At 32.1% G+C, this 19,866-nt stretch overlaps 3 protein-coding genes across 14 annotated transcripts in view; 1 reads left to right on the top strand and 2 right to left on the bottom strand.

Annotated features, from left to right (window-relative positions):
- Oatp74D (Organic anion transporting polypeptide 74D) overlaps positions 1 to 7,375 on the top strand; it is a 62,955-nt gene extending 55,580 nt beyond the window's left edge. For both annotated transcript variants that reach the window (XM_077435768.1, XM_077435767.1), the window contains exons 4-11: positions 4,060 to 4,212; positions 4,292 to 4,456; positions 4,579 to 4,704; positions 4,776 to 4,969; positions 5,094 to 5,215; positions 5,313 to 5,503; positions 6,718 to 6,894; positions 7,055 to 7,375. In XM_077435768.1, coding sequence (XP_077291894.1) covers positions 4,060 to 4,212; positions 4,292 to 4,456; positions 4,579 to 4,704; positions 4,776 to 4,969; positions 5,094 to 5,215; positions 5,313 to 5,503; positions 6,718 to 6,894; positions 7,055 to 7,260 — 1,334 coding nt within the window. In that variant the 3' untranslated portion in view covers positions 7,261 to 7,375. The remainder of the gene's footprint in view (positions 1 to 4,059; positions 4,213 to 4,291; positions 4,457 to 4,578; positions 4,705 to 4,775; positions 4,970 to 5,093; positions 5,216 to 5,312; positions 5,504 to 6,717; positions 6,895 to 7,054) is intronic.
- The window catches only part of LOC143915854 (uncharacterized), a 121,597-nt gene that overhangs the window by 72,178 nt on the left and 29,553 nt on the right, over positions 1 to 19,866 (bottom strand). The gene's annotated exons all lie outside the window — the stretch shown is intronic.
- LOC143915490 (uncharacterized) lies at positions 10,729 to 15,159 on the bottom strand. Of its 11 annotated transcripts, none has more exons than XM_077436174.1 (5): positions 15,062 to 15,159; positions 11,524 to 11,844; positions 11,410 to 11,463; positions 11,223 to 11,379; positions 10,729 to 11,036 (listed from the first exon to the last, which is right to left on the bottom strand). In XM_077436174.1, the coding sequence occupies exons 1-5, from the start codon at positions 15,132 to 15,134 to the stop codon at positions 11,024 to 11,026; spliced, it is 618 nt and encodes a 205-aa protein (XP_077292300.1). In that variant the 5' UTR covers positions 15,135 to 15,159; the 3' UTR covers positions 10,729 to 11,023. The 11 variants fall into 11 exon arrangements, with proteins under 11 accessions (XP_077292300.1, XP_077292302.1, XP_077292298.1 ...); XM_077436176.1 differs by having other exon boundaries at positions 11,223 to 11,358; positions 11,389 to 11,463; XM_077436172.1 differs by having other exon boundaries at positions 11,223 to 11,463.

Genomic DNA, 19,866 nt, shown 5'->3' on the forward strand with positions numbered 1-19,866 from the left:
TATACAGTTGAATGGAGCATGCCACACCAGGCAACCCATCGGTTGCCCAGGGCGTCTAGTCACCTGGCTGTTGAGATAGATTGCCGGCGTTGGGTCTGGTCACCGAGATTTTATTATCTAAGCAACCGACTCGATCCCTTAATTTCGTTGTATTGAAGAGTGCCACACAGTGATTTAGCTGTCGGTGACCATGGGTAACACTATAGTGAAAAAACTATGAACACGTGTGGCTGTATCGTCCCGTATTGAAAAATCTATTAGCATGTGTGGCTGCATCGTCACACATTGACCGGATTCGTGGTCACCTCTGGTTGTCCGATTTGGGTGACCAAGAGTGACAACAAGCAACCATGCTTGGGTAACAAAGTCACTCGCAGAGTTGCCCGCAAGTCACCCGGTGTGGCCTGGTTCTTTGGGTTTCTCGCAGACATGAAAATACCAGAGTAGCTGTTTTATAACACTAATTTATTTCATCGTTATCACCACTATGCATGTATTTGTTTTGGGAACATTATCGGAATTGACTAGTGTTTCTGATTTCTGAAATGTATTTCTTGAGAAAAAGGAATTCTCACTTTATTTCTAAAAAAATTTGTCGAAAAAATCGCTAATACTTTCGCTAACACATTTCGAATACATTAAAGTCTTCAATTAGAAACCGGTATTAATCATCATTATCACAACTATCTCCATGCCTTAATTATTTTGAGCTTTCTGTTATAGATAAATTTAATCGATAAATATTTTTCAGCATGAGATACATTTTGTTTAACACAATCGACGGATTCTAAATTATTTTCGCTGCTTCCAAAGAGTTTGCTTAACATTTCTCTCGCTATACATAGGTCCTGTGTAAATCATTTTTAGAAACGAGTTTAAAATATATGTCTTCTTCCTGTTGATTGAGTACGCTTAAGAAGAAATTAATATGGTGATGTCTTTTTTTATTTCAAAAAAAGCTCCAAATTTGATTTGACTGCTGAAATTTTCTAAATAAGAATTTCGGGGCAGTGTCGAATCTTTTCTACTCAAAGATTCGACAGAGAAGAAACACTTCCTTTGCTTATAGATGTATACATATGTACATACATATAATAGTTATTTTAACTATGTACTACAAAATTATTTTAAAATTAAATTTTCAAATAGTAGAATATCGTAACTTTGAAATTCGGACGTAGATGGCAATTATTTCAATGGGTAAGAATCTTTTTTTTTAATACTTTTTGTGTGGAAGTCTCGTAACAACTAATAACAAATCAAATAAATTGATAAATTCTGACAGGAAGCACCCAGTTTGGATTATAATACTATCAACCATGGAAATACTCAAAACTAATGGAATATTGTTTTAACTTCCTCCAGAAATTGGCCTTTCTGATTGATGTTTAAATAATTATTTGAAAATTGTGCTATATCGAAAGCCGAGAGTACTGTGATTATATTAACACATAAAAAAGTACTGGCTAAAATAAATATTTTTTTTACAATATTCAGGCACGTTAGTTTTTTATCGCAATGCCAGACAAAGCCCGAAACAATGAAAATGAATATTAACTTCAAATTAGAAAGTGTCAATAAGGTAATTCGCTAAGAAGGCAGATATCTTGATCCCAAAGGAATAATAATTGAGGGAAGCAGATTCATAAACAGAAAGTATGTTTGGTAGAATAAGCAGAAGACGTTCATCAAATGGAGCAATAAAGCAAAGGAAGCTTTTATACAAATGGTCCACACCCGAGTGGGTTTCCAGTGTAACCACGATAAAAAGATTTTAGTTGACATTCAATTAAATGGTCAAAAAATGCACATAATTTTGAATGATTATGCTTTCGAAAAAGTCACGAAAAATAGTTTTTGAACATCTGTCCTGTAACCCGATTATCTTTGTATACGGGTCACATTCGGTGTTGCGATAATACAACTGGGTCACTTTGTGCACATAACACAATATGGTTCAACGGGTTCGCCTGACTGCAGCTCATTTATGATATATGTATTTTCTTTCGGGATATTACAAAAGCTTCTTTACATTGTTATAATCTAATCACCGTGATATGGGCAAAACTTATTGATTATTTTGTTATTTGCTTTTATATGTACAAACATATCTAAAACTTATCATTGGTCATTTGTTTTTTGCATTGTATGTATTTTATGTTTCTCGGAACTTTATCAAACTCCTATATTGATGAAGTGGTTTATTTTTTTAGTTTTACTTATACAAATGTTTGTATGTATATTTATATACATATGTAGATAGTTCCAAGTTATTAAGTCTTATACTTACTAAGGCATCGATTGTTAGATCAAATTCTAAAAGATGATTTTTTTTTATAAATACGAATCGCATGTATTTTCATAGTTCATTTGTTTTTGCCTTTTCTATGTTTTTGTGTCAATACTAAGTTTCTTGTTTTTGTTTATTTCATATTGATATAAGGTCCTAGAAACAAATTTAAGGTCTGGATCAATTTTCTATTCGAGGTGCAGATTATATCAAAAATATTCTGGTAAAATTCTACAATTGAGCTGTACTATAATGCAAAACGAAAGAAAATTCAAGTATTTTTCAATATTTCGAATAATAGTGAATTAAAGCGTCGACAAAATGTAGATTATCCTTAGAAATTACACCAAGTGACTTTTCTTCGGGGTGATTATAAGATTCTACACATGTTCAGAAATAAATTTAAATTGGAAAAATAAAAGAAGCGTTTAAAGAACGTTTTCTGTAATTTTGAAGTAAAAGAATGTTTTCTGTAATTTTGTTGTTTTGCAAAAGTTTAATTGCTTTTTCAAAAACATACTTTTTATAGAACAAAGTCCTTAATTAATTTATATGTTTTCTTGATGTTATGTAGCTTTGGAAGCTCACGTTTTGGACATGTGCAATTTCAACGTATTTATCTCAAAATAAATTAGAAATGTGTGCTCAACCCGTTATTTTTTGCGAATTTAGTTGCACTAATTTCGTAGGTCTGACGCTGATTTTTATTTCCAAGAATGAAACAAACTATCTTCTTTTGAAGTTCGTTTCGATTCTGTTTTCTTTTTCAATTTGTATGACTAAAAATACCTTTGCACCTTTTTTTATACGATGTATATGAATCGTGCGATGACCCCATTAAAATTTTGGCAGGTGTTCTGAAACTTTGTTCGTAGAAGTCGGGTTTTTCCTCGATAGAACCTCTAGATTTCTATACCTCTATGCGGAAGTTGACTAGACGCAATTTCGCCAAATAACGGTCAACAATCCTTCGAATTGATATTTTTTTTCATACTTATTATCTAGGTACCGCCCACGTTGGCTTTATATTTCTGGTTATTTGTAAGCAAATTCAAAATTGGCAATGCGTTGTAAATCCTACACGAGCGATGCAATGTTTTATTTTTGCAATCTCTGCGAGACATCCATCGCGTGCTTCGAATCGCTCAAATGCCTGTGCAGATTTACGAACAGGTTCTTGTGGATTTCTTGTAATTTTTACAGGTGAACCCATGCGATCGGTCGTCGCACACAGTGCTTTTCCTTTGTGCCGTTTTGCTTACACGATTTTTAATTGTCGTCCAAACGAGGCACATGTTTCGAGAGGATGAGTCAATCTACAAATTTCAGGTCGCTTCTGATTCAGAATCTCATCTCGCTGAATAAAATGATTCATGTTATTCGAAACACGTTTCTTCCAAAATCTTTAAAACAATCAAAGCGTTGTACTTTAAGGCATTACAATATAAAATTGACTTAGCAAAATTATTTTTTCTTGTATAATATATGTACATACTCAAAAATATATAGCAGGGCATTGTAAGATTTTTACAATGAACATATTCATTTTAACGTTTTTGTGAGTTGTTTAAAGAATACATCATACAAAAAGTGTTTTGTATTTGATTCTTCTAATTGGCATACAACATGTATGTATGTACATACATATTTACATAGTGCTCTGAGCAATACATAATAAAAATATATCTTAAATAAGTTGTAAAATTTACTATCCAGAAAGTGAAAGTATCGATGCAAAAATTTTAATACTGAATTTGATTTGATTACAGGTCTAGTTTTGGTTTCTTCATTACTTTTTATCATGGGTTTGATGATGTTTTGCTTCCCTCGTCAATTGCCTGGATCACGAGCTGCCCAGGCTGCACGTTCCCGTCAGCTGCCTCATATGAAACCCCCACCACAGAAAACTCCACAATTGAAAGGTGAATTTAATTTTCAATTGTAAAATTCACACTATTATAAAATTTAGAATTAATTTAAATTGTAATTTGTGGTTTTCAGACTTTCCAAAAACATTAAAACGACAATTTAACAACGACATATTGATGCTTAGGACGGCTAGTTCGGTGTTGCATTTGTTACCCGTCGCTGGATTATACACGTTTCTGCCCAAATATCTGGAGTCTCAGTTCAGACTAGCGACGCATGAGGCTAATCTCATATCTGGTACAGTAATGTATAGTATTCTTTTACTTTTACGTTCAGACGTTTTTTAGTAGAAAATCTAATTATAATTATAAATATTTCAAAAATCAATTTTATGCTTATAATTTTTTTTTTCATTTTAGGTGTTGGTGGCATACTCGTAATGGGGATGGGTATTCTATTAAGTGGGGCTGTTATTTTGAAGTTTGTACCTACAGCTCGATTTGTAGCCGGTTGGATAGCCTTTACTGCTATTGCCTACGCAATGGGTAAGCTTTATGCACTTGCAGTTGAAATTACACATTGATCAATTAATTATAACTGTTGATTTCCATTTTAGGAATGTTTACTTTGATGTTTGTCGGATGTCCTATGGATGATTTAATGGGATTGAGTGAACTTAGTCATTCATCACATGTTCCTGTCACTAATTATACTATAACACCGAAAGGCCTGCCTAGATTTTTCACCAAACCTGTATGCATGTCGGATTGCTATTGTGATAAAGATGAATTCAGTGTAATCTGTGGTCAAGTAAGTAATCGAATTTTATAGATGTAATTATAAAATTTATATATTTTTTAAATTTTAAAGTTTCGCATAGTTTATGTTATACATATTATGAAATTAATTAGGATGTTTTTATTGATTTTTTAAGGATGGCAAAACATATTTCTCAGCATGTCATGCGGGTTGTCACAACGTCAGTCTCGTCAATGGAACGTTTCAATATTTCAATTGTGAATGTATTAAAACAAATTTGGAAGAAAACAATAATTGGTAAGATAAATTTAAATGAATTCATTTAAATTTTTTTCTTCATTTACATATAAGTAAGCTTGAAATTAGAATTAATTTTTTTTCTTCTCTTTATTAGGAAAATATCAACTGATGCTGAGAATCCTGATGGCGTAAATTCGGCGTGGGGCTTTGCAACTAGAGGATACTGCACTGGAAACTGTCACAATTTTGTCTTATTCATATGTATTTTTTCATTTGTTATGTTCACCCATGCCACGGGCGAAGTTGGATCAATTTTACTCATTATGCGATGCACAGATCCAAAAGGTTTGTATATTTTTGTACTCTGTTAATAAATTGATTAATTTATATCTTAGCTATGGATCATGTGGAATTCACATGTTATAAAGTATTTCCCATTTAGGCAGAGTACATAAACTCCAAATTTTATCGTTTTCTTGACTTCATCTGTATAACATTACGTATTTTCTATATCTGTTAATGTATGTTTTGACATCAAAAGGTGGAATAAAATATGACCAATGATATAATGAAACTATTGAGCGTGATGTTTTTTAAACATTAAGATTTGAAGTTTATGAACAATATATTTAAAATCATAATTATGTACTTTATTTTATTACTCATATTATCAACATTGGAAAAGGTATTATTTTAACAAATATGTACGTATTCACATATAATATTTTAGTCATGTAATTGAAATAGTATGTAGTTGTGTGATAAAAGCAATGTGAATAATTGCCAAATTTTGATACTTGAAATTTCGTAACTGAGGATTTAAATTTATATAATTTCGGTGATGCCTATGAAATTTTATTATTATTGCAATAATTGCACGTTAAAGGGATTTATTTTTCTTAACAAATATAATTTATATACCAGTTAGAATACGGGAATATTATTTACAATACGATTTATACATATGTATACTAGTGGTTTTACCCAGCTTTGCTTGGTGTTTATAATATAAATCGCTTAAACATGGACAATCTAATAGTAAACATCCATTTGTTTTTTTATTCAATTTATTTGAATCGAAAAATGAGTATTAAACTACAGCTAATCAGAAACAAATTACACACACAACAAACTGTCTTTGTTTTATATATAAGATGCTATGTGCAAGCCTTTTCTTTATATATGAAACTTATGTATGTGACTGTGAATCTTTATGTAAGTAAATTCAAAAAATATAATATATGTATACATATGTACATATGTATGTTAACAATATAATATCAAAAAATTTAATACTGATCACGTTCAATATTACCTTTCTCGCCTTAGTATCTGTAACGGAAATTTATGGTTAGTAAATTGATTAAATATACTTCCCACATAGATATATTTATGTGTGTATTTCTATTTTTGTCAATTAAATTATATCATACGTACAAAATGTACATAGGTATAAAATATATCACCAAATGTATCATTTAATAATCAATATTGTACACATTCCAGTGTTTACAACAGTATCAGCTGTTATTTATGCATGTGTTTTAATTTATTTTCAGACAAAGCAATGGCGATGGGAATTATACAGTTTGCAATTGGTCTATTTGGCAATGTTCCTTGTCCAATAATATTCGGTGTAGTGGTAGACTCGGCTTGTTTGCTATGGGATTCAGTTTGTGGAAAGAAAGGAGCCTGTTTCCTATACGATTCTGATCTTTTCCGACAGTTTTTCTTAGGTAAGAGACATTCTTTTTCAGTGTTCATGTTTGATATTGATCGTCAAATTTTTATAGCCATTATGAATTTTCAAAATTGTCATTTACATTGGTATGATTATGATAATATGAATTTATTTCTAAACTCTAGTTAATCTCGTGTTAATTTCATGAATTTCAGGTACAACTGGAGGTATAATGGGATTAGCTTTTGTTGTCGACATAGTTGTTTGGTATAAAGCAAGTCGTATAGATATTAACCCAGAAGGTGACATATCTGATGTTGTATCATCTAAGTCAGTAGAGTGTATTCCTAAACCCATTACTCTACCTCAAGATTTATCGACAACACCACTTACAGCGATATCGAACGATACCACGGTGTGAAGACTTTATGTGCAATTTTTGTAAACAAATATCGCTTCAACGATAATTGTAAACATGAAATTTATAGACTAATATGAAATATTATTATTTAATGTGAGAGTGATGAACTTTACGATAAGCCATGTCGTTGCGATACGAAAAGAGTGGTAAAGAATTTACTTAAGTCAATTTTTTTATAATACTATATCATAGTACCAGTTGAAAGTGATCTACTATAATATTTTTTTATATAAAAATGCCATAAATGTTTATAATATAAGTAAAGGAAGTGCGTGAATTATTGAGCTACTATATTAATTAATTATTCTTGTTAAATATTTTGAATGAAAAGTGATAATTTGAACATTTACAATACATACATATGCAATACATACGTATGTAAATTAAGGTTAATATTTTTTATATGTTATAATTTTGCATAAAGATTTATTTTATTGTGTGAAGTATTTGAGGCGTATTCGCATTTTTATTGAAATCAACGTATAGAATTACCTTATTTCACCATTTTTAATTATGCTTAGTGGAAAATTCAACAATTAGATAATTTTATATACAATAAATGTTAAATATTGGTTTTTTATATTATTATATTCATCTACATATGTACATACTAATATTGTATGTTGTATTCAGTGGCATATTCAGGATTCAATATGGGAGAGGGGGGGGAGAAATGGTTTTAACAAATAAAGATGTCTTTAGCAAATTTAATAAAATCTATTAAACAATTATGAAAATTTATTTAAAGAAAAAAAGCCAGCCTCTCTCTCAAAGGCCTTGAAATAATTAAATTTTAGTTTTTTGTAGACATTTATAATGTTTTTTTACGTTTTCGGGGGAAGGTAGTGCCCCATGCCCACCTTGGGTTTGCCACTGGTTGTATCACATTTTTACATTTCTACTTAGGCATATGTCTATGGTGATGAAATATATTCACCGCTTTAAACAAATTATATTTTGATTAGAAAATTTTTAATTAGATCATGGAATTGTCATAATTGAATAAACGTCGAAGTGCAATGCATAATTAATATTTTTCATCCAATTTTGGAATGGTTAAAAGGACTGTTAACTTTATATAAAATATTTAGGTCATATGTATGTATATATACATATAATACACTTAAACAATTTTTATGTGTATTTTATATTTATTATTTACATTTTTACGATTTTCAAATGTGCTGATAAAAGTTTTATCATGTTTCGTATATATACTATGCAAATATCAATTATTCAATAATATTTTATTGAGATTGTATCGTTTTAATTGCTTTCTAAATTCTTGGTTTTCTTTTGATAAAATTTCTTGTAATTTACGAAAAAAATTACGAATATTTCATTTAATTTTGTTTAAATGAAATAATGTTATCATAGCGTCCATGTAATACTGTGAAAGGGCTGAAATGCCACAATTCGTGTCGATTGGTACATTCAAATTTCTTAGTATCGTTTTGTCGAAGAATGAAATATTTTAATGTATACTACTTAAAGTTTTTTTTTCCTTTTATTGAACAATAAAAAAATATGTAATTCATTTGCAGTATTACACTTACGTAGAATTATTGGGACCAATGAAATACATTACTGCTTATTACATTAATGTGTTTTTTAATGTGAGTGAAAATAACGTTAATTTTGCATAATTATCAGTATTTTAGCTGTTAAACGCATTCCCCAAAATATCAATTAAACTATTTATAATTGAAATTAGATGCGCAATTTTGAATATTTTAGCCAAATTTGTTTCGTTTTCATTCATTTTAGTGCAATATATAATATACATATACATACATATACAATAGATATTTTGAAGATTTGGTGTTTCTATATTTACATCTTATTTTTTTATGTATCATTTGACTATTACCTTTAAAGTTTCTTGTGATGGAGTTTTTTTTATTTCGTTTTTGATCAGAAGGGAAAATTTAAACAACTTGTTTTTATCGAATGATAAATTAATTACTGATAAATAAGTTATTTGTGAGAGTTTTTTTTAATATAATAAAAACAGAACTGATTTTCATATTTGGAATATATGTACATCGATATATACATATTTGATATTTAGGTGCTTTTTTTAGTGAATGGGTACATGCATAACCTATAATATTCAGAACTGTGATTATGGTTACGTTTTTTGTATGTAAAATTTTACCCTCCTTGCACCTCCTGTAACCGTATAACATATTTGTATATATATAATACATATATGTATGTATGTACGTATGTATATGTATCATACGATAATACTTAAGGCGTGTGTGTCTAAAAAATAATTTAGATAATTATTTGTGTTAATGTTAATGATTGTAGTGTGAATGAATGTTGTTTGTTGTTTTTGGTGGTGAATAATGTAATCATGTGAAATATTCGTTTAATAATAATGTCCTTTTAGCATATTTTTTTATATAAATAATTTAATTAAATATACATTATTTATACTGCTATACTGCCTTTGTGCATTTTAACGAAAGAATATACACATTCGTATTAGTGTGATATAGTGCAATAGTTATGTAATGTGTAATTCAATTCTATTTTGTAGCATGTGGATTTGTTGCGAAGAATGATTTGTTACGAGTTGTTGTTTCTATTGTTTCCTGTATTGTTTTTATTACCATTTTTGCCTTTTATATTGTATATTTATGTATTTATATTTTAATTTAATTTTAATGTAAATTTTTTCAATCAATATTGTTATTTTATAAATTTTGTTTTTAACTAAATTTACTATTTTTAGCGTTAATGTATCTACCACACATCATAGTGATCGCAAATATTCTTAATAAATATTATGGATCATAAATGTCCTCGATTATATTTCAGGACGAATAATTTTTTTTTATTTTGATGCGAATAATAAAAAATAAAAGTTCCGAAGGCAATAGTTGCTATATAGCTTTAAAGAGCACCATATTCACGCCATCATACCATATTCAATATTACACATACATACATACACTCATGACGATTAATAATATTTTATATGACATTAATGTTTTAAATACCATTTAATGAGCGGACCGAGATTAAATTGTCGAATCTCATCAAACTCTTATTTGTGGTGCCAATATTACAATACAGATAATTTAGATTTTTAAGTCCATAAGTTTCTGTTTTGAAATAATTATTTGTATTTGTGTAAAAGAAATATATTTAATTAATTTTTTTTATTGAAATTTTCTTATTGTGTTTGTTTTACCCTCCCTGATTATTTATATAATTCATATTTGAATATAATACATGTTAATTTCACAATGGGTTTCGTATACGAATCCTTATAAGGATCTAATATTTGATTCTTAATTTTACTTTGTACTTTGTATTTTCATAATACACAAAGTTTATCGTTACATCTTACACTTATATTTATTTTTATTTTGATTAAAACGGCATCGTCTTGCGGTACCACATGACACACCTATTAAATCAGTTCTCCTTAGATCTCTAAAAATTAAAGGTATTCGAATTAAAGACCTGCATTTTCGTGTTTGTTTTAGCATTCTTTATTTGAGTTAACTTTTTACATGAAAATATAAGAAACAGTTTTTGAATTAAACTTTAAATACACAAACATATTAATTTCTTTTTAAATTCACAATTTAAATGTGTTGTGTTTGATTTCATATTGGAATTATATTTCAGCAACATAATTTTTTTAAAATTAATATCACAATTGGGTTCAAACAAGATGTCACTAATTAATATGAGTTTTGGTGCAATTCTAGTTGATCTTCAGTAGTTCGGTCACGTGATGTTATCAACCTTTGTGACTGCAAATTAAAATGAATATTTGGTATATTATCAACCTAGTTTGTTTTACATGTATGCTGATTATTTGTGTAGAAAATTTTCCAATTAATTTCAATGTGAAATATCCGTACATTAACTGACAGCCAGTTATTTCACATTGAATAATTTAAATAATCAATGAGTTCTTAAATAAATAAGTTAATTACCCTCCATATCCACCTCCAAAGGATGATGAAGACGCACTAGCTTGAGCTTGTGAGTTGGAACCGGAAAAACCTCCTCCATGTCCACCCAAACCGCCATTATGTCCACCAAGACCACCCCCTTGTCCTCCTAGGCCACCTCCATGTCCACCTAATCCTCCTAATCCACCCCCTTGTCCTCCTAGGCCACCTCCATGTCCACCTAATCCACCCCCTTGTCCTCCTAGGCCACCTCCATGTCCACCTAATCCTCCTAATCCACCTCCTTGTCCTCCTAGACCACCGCCATGTCCTCCTAATCCACCTTGTCCTCCAAAGCCACCTCCATGCCCTCCGAGACCTCCTCCTTGTCCTCCAAGACCTCCTCCGTAACCTGATTCACCGAAACCGCCACCTCCCTGGAGTCCTCCGCCCCCATGAAGTCCTCCACCCCCATGTTGTCCACCGCCACCGCCATGAAGTCCACCGAAGCCACCGCCTCCATGGCCACCGCCTCCTTGTCCACCGAATCCACCTCCGTGACCGTGGTGACCGCCCCCATGTTGTCCACCTCCAAATCCACCGCCTCCACCACCACCACCTCCACCTCCGTACCCTCTAGCAACCCTCTTCAATGGCACATATTCTGAAAATAAAAAAAATAATGGATTGATTTTTTTTAAAGATATATGTATATCCAATGAGCAAAGAAATGCTGTTTGATAATGTTCTTTAGACAAGTTGCCATTATTTGTGCAAAAAAAAAATATATGCATCTCTATAAGTGGCCTCCTTAGACCATCTTGGATAGTATGTATAAATAATAGTAAGAATAATGAATATGAACGTTGAAATAATACTTTTTAAATGATTTAAGCTAGGTAACAAAAAAAAAACATAACTATTATTTTTAGTCAACTAGGTTTATTATACTCGTATTATATAAATAAAGTAACTTTAATAGTCATATTAGCACTCAATATTCCAAATTCAATGCAGATTATTGGTATCAAAATAAACGTACATTTTTTAGCCATTGTTACTGGTATTTTTTAATTTATCTATGTACGTAGTAACAATAGATGAAGTTTTGTGATCATGCAAAAATTCGAACTTGAGATTTTGACTGATTCGAACTCAGAATCGATTACTGATCACGTTTTCATGATCTAGAAAAAATGTGTGTGTGTCTGTGTGTCTGTGTATTTTGGGGATTTTTTGAACACCGTTGGTCCTATCGAATTGAAACTTAATAACGGTTACTGAAATTCTTATCGACACGACGTAAAATTTTTTCAAATTTTTAAAATGACCGGAAATGGTACCTCCCCTTATAGGTGTCCTCTTTTTTTTAAGTTTTTGAATTCAATTATCTTCCAAACCGCTAACTGAATCGAACTAATTTTTTTTTATATGTAATATAAATTATAAATTCTATAACCTAATATTTTTTAAATATTTTTACCTGAACCTTAACTAGTACTTTTACTCTAGAGAATCGAGGTTTTTTATGTTTTTCTCAGAAACCTTTTGGTTTATTGAGCTGAAATTTCATATCTAGAAGTTTAAGCATAATACCAAGTTATGTATAACATTTGGTAGGCATCCCTCAAACGGAAGTGGCAGTTTATTTTGGAATAATGAGCAAAGAGAATCAATTATTCAATAATAATTTTTTTCAAATTTTACTATTTAAAACAAATAAAAATCAAAACACTTCATGTATTGATACTTTTACGTAGATAAATAAATAATTTAAAATACTAAGTAATACTAACAAAAATTTTCCTTCATCGGAAAATTGTATAGAACTTGCAACTGAAGTCCGAATACATCATCTATGAAATTGTGTTTTGAAAGTCTCATTATATGTCATGTCATCATCATCATCATTTACAGCCATTCGCCATCCACTGCTGGATGAAGGCCTCTCCAACACGCTTCCACTCGTCTCTGTTTTGCGCAACACTCATCCATCTCATTCCGCACATTTTCCTAATTTCGTTCACCCATCTTCCTTGCGGTCTTCCTTTTACTCTTTTGCCTTCTCTCGGGTACCATTCAAGCACTTCTTTTGTCCACCTTTCGTCCATCCTCCTAGCTACGTGACCCGCCCATTGCCATTTCAATCTCTTCACTCTATCCACTATGTCCACTACCCTTGTCATATTTCTCACCCACGTGTTCCGCTTCCTGTCTTTCCTCGTTATGCCAAGCATACAGCGTTCCATACTTCTTTGAGTGCATTGGATTTTATTTTGCATCTTGGCGTTCAGTGTCCAAGTTTCACATCCATACGTCATCACTGGCAAAACGCATTGATCAAAGATCCTTTTCTTCAGGCAGAGTGGCATTTTTGATTTAAAAACAGCATTCATCCGTCCAAATGCCCTCCACCCCAATTTCATACGTCTCTTTATCTCTTCATTTTTACTACCAGACATGTCAATTATTTGACCTAAATATAAATAATTATTTACTACTTCTACTGGTTTATCATCTAAGGGGATGCTATCAGGCATGCAATAACTATTGAACATTAGTTTAGTCTTATCTACGTTAATTTTTAATCCTACTTTTCTACTTTCCCTGTCCAGCTGTGTTAGTCTGATAAGTAGGTCAGCTGAATCACGAGCTACTAAAACTATATCGTCTGCGAACCGAAGGTGACTCAAAAAGCGACCATTGATGCTTACTCCGGCTGTATCCCAATCCAATTTCCTGAAAACTCCCTCAAGCACCGCATTGAATAACTTGGGCGAGATTGTATCTCCTTGTCTTACTCCTTTTCCTATGCTAAATCTATCTGTACCTGAAAAAATTTTAACTGAAGCTGTGGCATTCTTATATATTGTAGCTAACAGTCCCACATAGGGTTCCGGCACTCCCTGTGTTTTTAGAGCGTTAAGTACTGCATTATGACTAACTGTATCGAAGGCTTTCTCATAATCGACGAAACCTAGGCACAGTGGCCGTTGATATTCGTTGGCGCGCTCGATTAGTTCGCCAACTACTTGGAGGTGGTCCATTGTGCTGAAATTTGCCCTAAACCCTGCCTGCTCTATAGGTTGGTTCTCGTCGAGGATATTCTTCAGCCTTTCTGTAATAACCTTCGTGAAGAGCTTGTAGACCGCTGAAAGTAGACTAATGGGTCGGTAGTTCTTGATATCGCTTTTGTCGCCTTTTTTGTGTATTAAAATGATAGTTGCGTTATTCCATCCTTCTGGTATAGCTTGGTTCTGGATGCATTTGCTGAAAAGCCTAGCTAAGATATTAATTAGGGGGGGGCCGCCACATTTTAGTAAGTCGATGGGAATATTATCTTCCCCTGGGGTTTTACCATTCTTTGCAGTTTTTAGCGCGGCCTCTACTTCGCTAGGCAATACTGCAGGAACCCTTTGGCCGTGTGTCGATTCCAGAGTGGGGAATTGGCCGTTGTCGTTCTCGTATAGTTTTGCATAGAACGTGTAAACTCTGTCTATGATTTCTTCTCTATTCCTAATTATTACTCCGCTCTCTGATCTGATTGCGATCATTTGGTTTTTGCCTAAGAAAAGATCCTGTTTGCACTTTTTCAGGCTACGGTTATTCTTAATGGTATTTTCTATTAGCTTGCTGTTAAAATCCCTGACATCCCTGACTATTCTCTTCTTAATTTCCTTATTTACTAGATTGTATTCTTGCTTATTATTATCCCTATCTAAATTCCTTTTATGCTTAATATGTCATGTATGAGCTACAAAATACGATTTATCCGTAATATGAACCTTGTTTAGTTAAGAATAAGAATGTAATATAATAGTAATAATATCATAGTTTGAAAATGAAAAACAAATGATACGTTAGTTTTATGTCTTTCTTACCGTCAACATTTAAATTTGGCAGACATGCCACCAACGGCACCAGCACCAAGAACAAACCCACAATCTTGTTCATCTCGATCAAATTGCTCGATGGAGACTGAATCAACCGCATCTAGTTTCCATCCATTTATACGTCAGCTACTTCCAGCATCCTTCGGTGCACCAGTACTGTGGTGTTTCCCCGTACAAACTGGTTTGTTACTTCTTTTTTATTTAATTTGTTTTATTTCGTTTCGGTTTTTTACAACAGATAAAGGCTCTCTCGCTAGAGCCGCGCTTTTTTCGCGATTTTTTTCAGCACATCTGAAGACCGGTCTTTTGCCGTATAATTAAGGAACGTATACCACTGGGTTTATTTATATATTTTTTAATTTTTTTTTAGTTAGGTATCATTATTTATAATATAGATCCATATACGATAGTCACGATACTATGAACTGTATGGAAAAAAATCTGTTGTGTTGTCGGGATAGATATTTTGCGCGAGGCAGGTTGAGTGATCTCATGGTCAATATGTTTACTATATCATACATAGAACGATCGTTACAAACTTACTAAAAAAATGTTGTATATCTAATTTAAAATGGCGAAGTTCTTCATTTCAACACAAATTTAAATTTCTTGAAACTGTTCTAAATATTATTAACATATTGTTAGCAGCAGTTAGAGATCGCGTATTAATTTTAAGTATACGGTTTTTTAACCCGGTTCCTCAATATTACACTTCAATTTTATGATGAAAAAAAAATAGTTGAAAGCTATTTTTTAATTTAAAATTAGCTTCAGAGAATTGTTTGCATCTACGATTTAGTCCTTAGTTGAAAAATTGGGACCAGGAAAATAATAATTTCACTTTTCTTTTGTAATACTCATAGTTCTAATTAACAATTTGTGAATTTCTTCGTTCTTAAATATATAGGTATTTTTTCCCTTGTTTACAGTCGTGTCAATTATGTACTTTTTATTTTTTGAATACATCAAAGCGAAGACAATAGAACAAAGCATAAATTTAATCAAACAGGAACTCTCTCGGTTACGGGATTTTGCAATGTTAAATCGACAGCGAAGGACAAAACACCATGGTTTTAAAAATAAAACCACTTTTTCATCACAAACATAAAATATCTAATAGTTATTAAAACTGTTCACATTGTACAATATTTAGGTGCTTTAAAATAAATACATACATATTTAGCATTTACTGAAACATTAATAATTAATCACAGTGCATTTGAATTACATTTGAAGGTTATAAAATCACGTTTACTCGGTAAAATTTAATTGTCTGTGAGTTTTCTTGGAAAGCGGTCTCCTGAGGCTGTCATTTTTCAAATATATATGTACATACATACATATTCTATCCTCATTGATGCAATAAAAACAATGAATTATTTATGTATTCATATTCCACAGAATGATCCGTATCAGTGTATAAACAATATTTATATTATATTGTTTTCAAAAGGTGCATATGTATAAGCGGTCGTATATTTAATACGGGGAATTTACTCTTACAACTTTTATATTATTTATGATATTATCTATGTATGTATGTATGTATGTACATATGTATTTATAAATCGTGCGAACAGATCTGAACTTTAAAAAAAGTCAGCTACGAGTACATACATATATAAAAACATTCGGCATAGAATACTGCGAATTCATTTTTACTATTCTATTTTGATATATAGAGCTCTTCAGTACCTATGTATGTACACTAAGTTGTCTTATACCCGGCTTTTTCCGAGTTCATTTCGAAAAAGTGCATCTTGGAGTTTACATAGTTTTAAATATTTGTCATTTAGTTTTTAACTTAATCTATGAACAATTAACAATAGATGAGGATTTATGATCATGAAAAAATTCGACCTCGAGTTTGTGATTCTTGAAGCCTTTCATTAAATTTGAATAAAATAAATATATGAATGCATGTATAAATTCAATATAAATAAATTGTAACGTAGGTATCTGATTTTCTTCATAATTGCTCTTCACGACCAGAATGAGAAGTTTGAATGAGCTTTCAACTAAAACGGTATTGAAAAATACTAAAATATCGTTGGAAGATTTTTGTTAACTTTTGGTTTGGTTTTTTGGTTCCAATATGTATGTACATACATACTAGGGTTTCTGCCTGGGTTGACCCGGGACAAGAATTTCCGGGAACACGTGGAATTTTTGATGTCCCGTGTCTCGGGAATTCTTATTACTAGTGAGTGGGCCCAAAGCGCACCGTTCATTGTTCAATTGTAGTAAATGCTTTGTTAAAGGTTCGCCGAACCTTTTATTTTTGCACTCTAGCTTTGTAAATAGAGCCACACTCTCTATCCGCGCTCTACTTATTACTAATCCCGGGAAAAATATTTCAATCAAAACGTTCATTTAATGGTTTAATAAAGGCGCATGTATATTCTACAATTAAACTATCATGTATGTTTCGAGTTTATCCTTTTCGTATTGACGATTCTACAATGGAAGAAACTCTTTTAGTTTCTGATGAAGACGAAAGAAATGTTTTCGTCCCTTCGACTATAAAACCTACATCGAACCAAACTGAAACAGTTTTTTCTAATGCTGGAAATATTTATGCCAAATCTAGCTTTTTGTCTTCATTTGGTAGAAGCTATTTCAAATAAATTTCTTTTTACTATTACATTTTATCCAGTAAATAGATATATTGTTTACTTTTTTAAATAAATAAATTAAATTGAAAAAAAAGATTTACATAAAACGTCCCGGGATCCCGGAAATCTCGGGAATGATCTCGAACTCCGTTTCATGTCCCAGGAAATCAGAAAACCTAAACGCCGGAGCGAAAAAACTCGAATTTTGGATTTTCACCTATGAACCTAATGGATAGCTTTTAAGGGATCTTTTTAAATTAATGTATCAATGGAACATAAGTTTAAAAATCATTGGTTTTGTACAATGTCCTGTGTCTCCAACCGACAAAAAGTAGTTTTTTTTCATATATCTCTTTTTCGAGAATAGTTTCGATTATTTCACTATTTTAAAAGAAAATAAAGAGTCAATATTCACCTATTGAAGTTTATTTGGATTGATTATAATGATTTTTGACTGATTAACGAGATTTCAAATTGGCAGTTTCGCTCGAAAGTCCCCATACAAAACCCGTCGCGCTCGCAATAGGTGTTTGTATGGGGAAAGCGTTTTTTTTACTAAATCGTAATTTTTTTCATGCTCCTGTGGATTTTTTGAAAAAGCTGCTGAGAGCTAGCATGGGTATGTAGCATTAATTTGAACAAAAAAATACTCATAAAATTAACGTTGTTTAAATCAATGTCGGATGGGAAATTCGAATTTGGACGTTTCGTAAAATTTAAATAAGTATTCTTCAAATATTCAAAACATAAAGAGAGTTTACAGATATAACAATACGTACTACTATGTATTTATTTAATTTGTTTATAATGGTAATTTAAACAAATTTGTGACGTGCGTAAGCTCGCCCGCAGCTAATGTGTGGTCTTTCCCCGCCATCATTGTGTCAATTTGACGTGATAGTAACGGTGTCCCGGTGATGTTATCTGTCTTTTCTCTTGAGGACACACCTGCAGCCAGCTGGTAGCCGAAAACAATGGTCGGGAATGACCGCAAAATATTCTGCACATTGTTCTTATATCCCCAACCTATCGAATGACAAACGAATTCCTCCACAAAACGCAACACTTGCCAACAACAGTTAGACTGTGGACTTTCCGAAGCGCACGTGCGACACGCTTTGAAATAGCAAACACGTAGACCAAAAGCTCTAGAGTTTGATGTCCTTCTGTCGCTATGAAACCGATTCTATATATGTATGTGTATTGGAATAAAAGAAACGACAGCATTTTAAGAGATTATAATATTTCAAATGTGCAATATATTTGTCAAATGTTGGAGTATTTAATAAATTTTTAATACATTTAATGAAAGTTGAATAATTTGCTTTTAGTGCGATATATTAGTAAAGAGTGTAAATTATTATAATGAAAGTGAAAATGGTAAAATAAAAAGTTCATTTCATTAGCACCCTTTAATTAAATTTATTACTAGGACTTTTAAACTTATAAACAACATGTATGGTTATTAATGCTGGCAACTTTATATTTCCAATAAAGTACGTTTGTATCCATTACCTCCTCTTTTGGATGTCAACTGGGCGTTCTGCTCGAGGTCGGCAGCAGATTTGAAGGACCGCAAATTTGAAGGCAGATTGGTGGCAGAAGCTTGTGTGCACGGTAGTAGACATGGGTTGATGGTTAATGGTTCATGATTCATGGTGATGGCTGGTTTGTAGCTGGGTGTCGGACAGTAGATTCGAAGGCAAATTGGTAGCAGAAGCTTGTGTGCACGGCCGTAGACATGGGTTGATCGTTAATGGTTCAAGATTCATGGTGATGGCTGGTTTGTAGCTGGGTGTAGGACAGCAGATTCGAAAGCAAATTAGTAGAAAAAGCTTGTGTGCACGGCCGTAGACATGGGTTAATCGTTAACGGTTCATGATTCATGGTGATGGCTGATTTGTAGCTGGATGTAGGATGGCGGCTCGGTGCGTGGTGATGTCGTGCATGACTTCGTCCTCGGCTGTGGTTGTGGTTGACATCTGCAGGTGTCGAGGGTTGGGAGGGAGCTTTTACTGCTCTGTCCTTTCGATTTCTTGGCGAGGCTGTGATGAGGGGCTGAGAGGCTGAGGGGCGTACCGCAAAAATTGAAGTCTACGTGGCTCAGTTGTAATCACCAGTTAGAGCGAAATCACACAGAAAAGAAAGCGACACATGGTTTTTTTTAGATACTTTTAA

The sequence above is a fragment of the Arctopsyche grandis genome, chromosome 8 (genome assembly GCF_051622035.1).
Source record: "Arctopsyche grandis isolate Sample6627 chromosome 8, ASM5162203v2, whole genome shotgun sequence".
Lineage (NCBI taxonomy): Eukaryota > Metazoa > Arthropoda > Insecta > Trichoptera > Hydropsychidae > Arctopsyche > Arctopsyche grandis.

What these genes read in the sequence shown, in the direction of transcription:
- LOC143915490 (XM_077436167.1), bottom strand. Translation starts at nt 15,134, where the DNA reads ATGAACAAGATTGTGGGTTTGTTCTTGGTGCTGGTGCCGTTGGTGGCA. An exon ending in GCCAAATTTAAATGTTGACG is followed by an intron (nt 11,845 to 15,061) that starts GTAAGAAAGACA and finishes TTTTATTTTCAG; the next exon opens with AATATGTGCCATTGAAGAGG.